The sequence below is a fragment of the Vigna unguiculata genome, unplaced genomic scaffold (assembly GCF_004118075.2).
Source record: "Vigna unguiculata cultivar IT97K-499-35 unplaced genomic scaffold, ASM411807v1 contig_705, whole genome shotgun sequence".
NCBI classification, from domain to species: Eukaryota; Viridiplantae; Streptophyta; class Magnoliopsida; order Fabales; family Fabaceae; genus Vigna; species Vigna unguiculata.
This window is the reverse complement of record NW_021011429.1, coordinates 1,727-8,051: the sequence shown is the minus strand read 5'-3', so window position 1 is coordinate 8,051 and position 6,325 is coordinate 1,727. Positions and strand designations below refer to the sequence as shown.

Below are 6,325 nucleotides of genomic sequence, written 5' to 3'. Positions count from 1 at the left end.
GACTATGTAGTGTGCTCCATTGAGGAGTCTCGTGATTTGGGTTCCATGACTATAGACGAGCTACAAAGTAGTCTTTTAGTACATGAGCAGTGAATGAATGGGCACAATTCTCACAAGAACAAGTCTTGAAGGTTGCACAAAATGAAGAAAATGATGGGCATGGTCAGGGAAGAAGTGCTTTATGAGGTGGAGCTGCACGAGGAAGATGGAGAGGAAGAGGAGGTAAACAACCTACAGACAGAACAACAATAGAATGTTATTATTGTCATGAGTATGGGCATTTCCAAAGTGAATGCCCAAAGAAATCGCAATACAACAGAGCAAATTATATTGAAGGCAGTGAAGAAGCAGTGTTACTAATGGCACAACTTTCGACAGACGAAAGGCTAAGTGCACAAGAAATGTGGTTCATTGATTCAGGCTGCAACAACCACATGACAAGTAGAAAGGATTGGTTTTCTTCTATTGATTCTGCTTTTTCTGATGAAGTAAAATTGGGGAATAATTATACCCTAAATGTGGTTGGGAAAGGTACTGTTAAACTCCTAATTAATGAAGTTATGCATGTGGTTACTGATGTCTTCTTTGTTCCTGAGTTGAAAAATGATTTATTCAGTGTAGGTCAACTTTTGGAGAAAGGATTAAACATTCAAATGAAGCAAAACAAGTGTGAAGTGTTTCAAGGAGAAACCTTAATCTTTGAGACCTTCATGACTACTAATCGTATGTTTGCTATTTTTGGAAAATCTGGAGTCTCCCATAATTGTTTCGAAGCAAGTTCAATGTCTACAGCTCATGTTTGGCACTCTCGCTATGGGCATTTGAGCTATAGTGGTTTACGAACGTTATTAGACCTTGATATGGTGAAAGGGCTTCCTGGCTTTAAGTCCCTAACTCAACTTGGTGAACACTGTGTCAAGGGAAAGCATCAAAGAGACTCTTTTCCACGACAAAGTAGGTGGCGTGCATCTTAATTATTGCAATTAATTCATTCTGATATTTGCGGGCCTATCAATCCTACATCTAATGGAAATAAAAGGTACATACTCATTTTCATTGATGATTTGAGTAGAAAAGTTTGGGTGTATTTTCTTGTTGAGAAAAGTGAAGCATTTGATGTATTTAAAAAATTTAAAGCATTGGTCGAAAACAACCTGGTGTCTCTATCCAAATTTTGCGTACTGACAAAGGAGGAGAATACACCTCCAAGGAGTTTGTTGAATTTTGTAATGACCAGGGGATTCAAAGACAACTTACTGTCTCATATACACCACAACAAAATGGTGTAGCTGAGAGGAAGAATCAAACCATAATCAAAATGGTTAGAAGTGTCTTGACTGAAAGAAGAGTTCCAAGATTTTTTTTGGCCAGAAGTTGTAAATTGGGTAGTCCATATTTTGAATAGAAGCCCAACCCTTGCAGTAAAAAACATCACACCTGAGGAGGCATGGAGTGGAATGAAGCCATTTGTTTCTTATTTCAAAACCTTTGGCTGCATTGGATTTGTTCACGTACCTGACAAAAAAAGAAGCAAGCTTGATGACAAAAGTGTTAAATGTGTGTTGTTGGGTGTGAGTGAGGAGTTTAAGGCCTACAGACTCTATGATCCTCTTAATAAGAAGATTTATGTCAGTAGAGATGTTAAATTTCAAGAGGATGCAGCTTGGGAGTGGGATGAAGCCGAGACCAATGAAGCCAAGACCAATAAAATGATTGATGCAAGTGATCACTCAGAAGAAATTTGTCCAGCAGCAGAGGAGGTAACTTAGACAAACCCAAGTGATGCAGCAATAATTAGTACAAATTCAAATGCATATGATATTTCAAGAACTGCAGAAATTTCAACTGAAGGAAGGAGAGTTAGAAAACCACCAGCATGGATGAGAGATTATGTCATTGGTGAGGATTTAACTAATGAAGAAGATATAAATTTTGCTATGTTTGCAGGTGCAGACCCAGTGACATACAATCAAGCATCAAAAAGTCAGCATTGGAGATATGCAATGGATGCTAAAATTCAAGCTATCCAAAGGAATGATACGTGGGTGTGAGACCCACTAAATTTAAATAATTATTTAATAAATGCGGGTAAGAGAAGCCTTTATGACATTAAATGCTAACCTTCATGGTGTGAAAAAGTACTAGCTCAAGTGGTTGAAAGTACTTTGATTGTGTGAGAGGACTTGGGTTCAAGTCCTATGTATGCCCTTTGCGTAGGATTTAATTTTTTTTTACTAATATGTATGTGTGTGTAAGTAAGAAGATAACAATTGGGTTATATTAGTTGGCATGAAACGGGGATTGGTATGATGGTTTGGTATTGACTTGGCAAGTGCATGGTGGTGAGTTCTAGCCTTGGGGAAAACTTAAATTTAACTTTATATTTTTTTGCTAATGCTAGAATTGGGTGGAATGGGAAGGGTTAAAGGAAACCCTAACTTATCTAGCAGCCAAGGGTAATTAAGTGGGAATCCCATTTTTGCATTACTGACCTAAATTTAAGCACGATTTAAAAGGTAAAAGTTGAGTATTAGGAAAGGTTTTGGCAAGGTTGAGACTATACCGGAAATAGAGCACGAAAGGAGAGTATTTGTGAGTGTTGGGTGAGGTTCTGGGTCTGAATTGGTAGAAGAGCAAGAAGGAGATTGGCAAACAAGAAGGAAGTAGCACCTTTAGCAAATTGAGCAAGGAAATCCAGGTTAGGGAAGTTCGCATTGCTTGTTTTATTTCGCAATGATATGAATGTATGATTTGAACCATAATGAAACTGTGGAACCTACTTTCTCTCGTTATATTCGTGTTTCTGGATTTTTCCAGAAACCGCCTGGCGGTAGTACATGAGTCGCCAGGCGACACATATGTTTGCACCCATTTTTTGGGTTTCCTCCATGAACCGCCTAACGGCAGAGGATGAATCGCTAGGCGGCATGAACACTGTAATGCTATTTTGGTTGTTTTGGATCTGTTTGGGGTACCTATGATGTGGTTGGGATGATTAAATGTTTGAATGTGAATTTTATGCATATGATTGACTGTGTATATCATGATTATGTTGGAAGGCATGATATTGATCTGAAATTGGGTGTTGGGTTTATGTTGGGAGTCAAAAATAATTGTGCATGAGATAAGTACATGATTGACACTATTTTGTTGAAAATGACGCTATTATGAGCAGAGTACCTATGTGCTACCATGTATGATTTTGTTGAAATGTTGTGTATATGCTTACATTGAAAGATTATGGAAAATAAGTAAACCTAGACTTGGGTGATGGAACCATTCGTAATTTTTGGACTATAAAGTGTGCGGCAGTAGTTAAACAGATGTTGCTGCTCATATAAGAATTGCTTATGCATGTACGTGATCTGTGTTGTGATGGGCATGAGATTTTAATGAAAAAGGGTTAAAACGGGGAAGATTATGGACTAAGGGTGGTGTGTGTAAGATAACTATGGTATGTAATCCATTGTGTTGACTGTAAATAAAAGTGTGGTATGTGAAAATAGGAATTCTAGTATAACGGTAATGGGAAACGATTATGGGATCAATTGGTGTGTGAAAGATGGTTTGGTGTGCTGTGATGTATAAATATATATATTGGTTGTTGCAGTGAGATAATTGTCTTCTTTCGATTATGTAACATTAGTATGTGAATTGGTATGAGATATCTTAGTATTCATCTGCTGAACTATGTGACTTGTATTCTTGAGCGTGTTACAACATGTTTTAAAGTAGCGCTTGTAAAAGAATGTGGTTTTCACATGAAAGTATTGACTTTTTGCCTTAAAAAAGATGTGTGCATAATGATAAAGGGATTGATGGGATACATATTTGTGTGTGATGTTAACTAATTATAGAATATGACTAGGAAATCATGTTGTGTTAAAATTTCAAGTGTTGTATGTTCTAGGTCTATTAGGACTTGTTTTTAGGTGCCAAAAACCAGTAGCATTACGTTACTGGTATGGCACCTGGCAGCATGAGCGAGCCGCCAGGCGGTAGGACCTCCAAACAGTGGCAGTGCCCACTGTTAACACAGCGCGCTTGGCGGTAAGGATGGTTATGCCAAGCGAAATCGGTGCAGTAGAAGACCAGGAAGAAGACTGGCGCTTGGCGACACAGGGTGGAAGCGCCAGGCGGCGACGGTGTCAGAGGCGCCGAGCGGCAAGATGGTGTCCGCCAGGCGGTGACAGTGCATTGTTGATTCTGTAGGTGCTTGGCGCCTAGTGGTGTGTGATGCCCGCCAGGCGGTCTGAAGCTAAATTCCGCCTAGCGGCGTGAGATGCGCGCCAGGCGATTTTGGTCTAGTGATGGTGCGTGAGGAAAGTTTTCTACACCACTTTAGGGGATGTTCATAATGCGATGCTTTGGCTGGGGGCCCAATTATTAGTGCATCTTGTATTGGGGTAACACGTGACCACTCCAGGTTGTAGCCTGGTGGTTTAGGAAGTCTAGTAGAGTGTGCGGGTTGTGACTCGTACGGCGAGGTTTCAGATGATTTCCCTCTTCAATGGATTCTGATAAAGATTTGGTAGTCTGGAAACAACTACAAACTTAGGTTTGTTTTAGGGAACTCCACTTGGTGTCACGGTGAGATGTTGTGGCAAAGTTATTCCCATGTGTGGACTATCAGGTGGTGGCTATAGTCGGAGGGGCGAGTAGACACTCGTACAACAAAAGATCGATCATTGATCTCACCTAAAGGGTATAGAGATGATAGACGTCTAAAGGCAAGTGTTGGAAGTGAAGAAGTAAAAGAAAGGGGAAAATGTACTAACCTGGGTTTAAATTTGTGGATGTTGTATTTAATATTATATTTTTGGTTTTATTTAAATGAGCTCACCTTATCTGTGTGTGTGGCGATGATCATGTAACTTGTTACATGGGAGCAGATGTTGATGCAGGTGAGCAGACAGATGCCTAGAGACGGAGTGGGGATATCTCAGGGATTTATCACTAGTCATTATGATGAACTATGGTTTTATATGTAATAATTTTATAGACAATTTTAATTGTAACACGTACTGATGCGACTTATTATATTTGTATTGGCGCGTTGGACTTTAATATTTAAATTTTCCCGCGTTTTTTGGGAAATTGATGATTAATAAATGAGGTGGTTATTTTATTTATTTTCTTATTTATTTTAATAAGTAATTTCCGGCTAGGACGTTACAATGGGAGCTAGTTGATCCACCATCGAATTGCAAAATTGTAGGTGTTAAGTGGATTTTTAAGACTAAGTTGAAGGAACTTGGAGAGATTGACAAATTTAAAGCCAGACTAGTAGCAAAAGGCTACACTCAAGAGGAAGGGATCGACTATCGAGAGATTTTTGCTCTAGTAGCTCTTCTTGAAACCATTAGAACTGTTGTTGCACTTGCAGCCACAAGGAGATGGACTATTTATCAACTTGATATTAAGTCAGCCTTTTTACATGGAGCAATAAATGAAGATGTTTACATAGAACAACCACCAGGCTACGTTGTTCAAAGGCATGAACACCAGGTATACAAATTAAAGAAGGCCCTATACGGCCTTAAACAAGCTCCTAGGGCCTGGTACATCAAGCTAGAGTCTTATCTTGCAGTTAATAAATTTCTCAAGTGCCCACATGAACACACACTATTTGTAAAGAAGGAGGGAGGTAAAATCTTAATTGTGTGTGTTTATTTCAAGAGTTTAAAACTATGATGATGAATGAGTTTGCCATGACTGACTTAGGCAAAATGAGGTATTTTTTGGGCATTGAGGTTTTCCAAAGCTGTGAAGGAATTTTTATTGGGCAGAAGAAATACATCAAAGATTTGTTGGACAAATTTAACATGTTGGACTGAAATTTGGTGAAAAACCCCATTATTCTAGGGACTAGGTTGTTGAAAACAGATGAAGGAGCAGAAGTTAACAACACGCTATTTAAGCAACTTGTAGGCAGCCTCATGTATTTGAATGCTACAAGACCAGATATTGCACATTCTATCAGCTTGATAAGTCGCTTTATGGAACACCCTAAAGATAGTCATTTCTTGGTAGCAAAGTGTATCTTGAGATATTTACAAGGAACTCGAAATCTAGGAATTTTCTACAAAGCTTGTGAAGGAAAAAAAGAATTAATTTCTTATACTAATAGTGATTATGCAAGGGATCTTAAAGATAGGAAGAGCACGTCTGGTTATGTTTTCATGTTGGAAGGAGGTGTGATTTCTTGGCATCAAAGAAACAGCCCGTGGTCAACTTATCTACAACTGAAGCAGAGTTCATAGCAGCTGCTTTATGTGCTTGCCAATGTGTTTGGCTTAGAAGAATTTCAGAACATCTAGAGCAC

At 38.9% G+C, this 6,325-nt stretch overlaps 1 protein-coding gene across 1 annotated transcript; it reads left to right on the top strand.

Annotated features, from left to right (window-relative positions):
- Nucleotides 1-1,457: 1,457 nt before the first annotated feature.
- LOC114172930 lies at nt 1,458-5,508 on the top strand (the record flags this gene model as incomplete). Its single annotated transcript, XM_028057098.1, has 3 exons — nt 1,458-1,760; nt 4,905-4,978; nt 5,169-5,508. Coding segments are annotated over exons 1-3 (717 nt in total), but the record flags the coding sequence as incomplete, so codon positions are not given.
- Nucleotides 5,509-6,325: the final 817 nt, after the last annotated feature.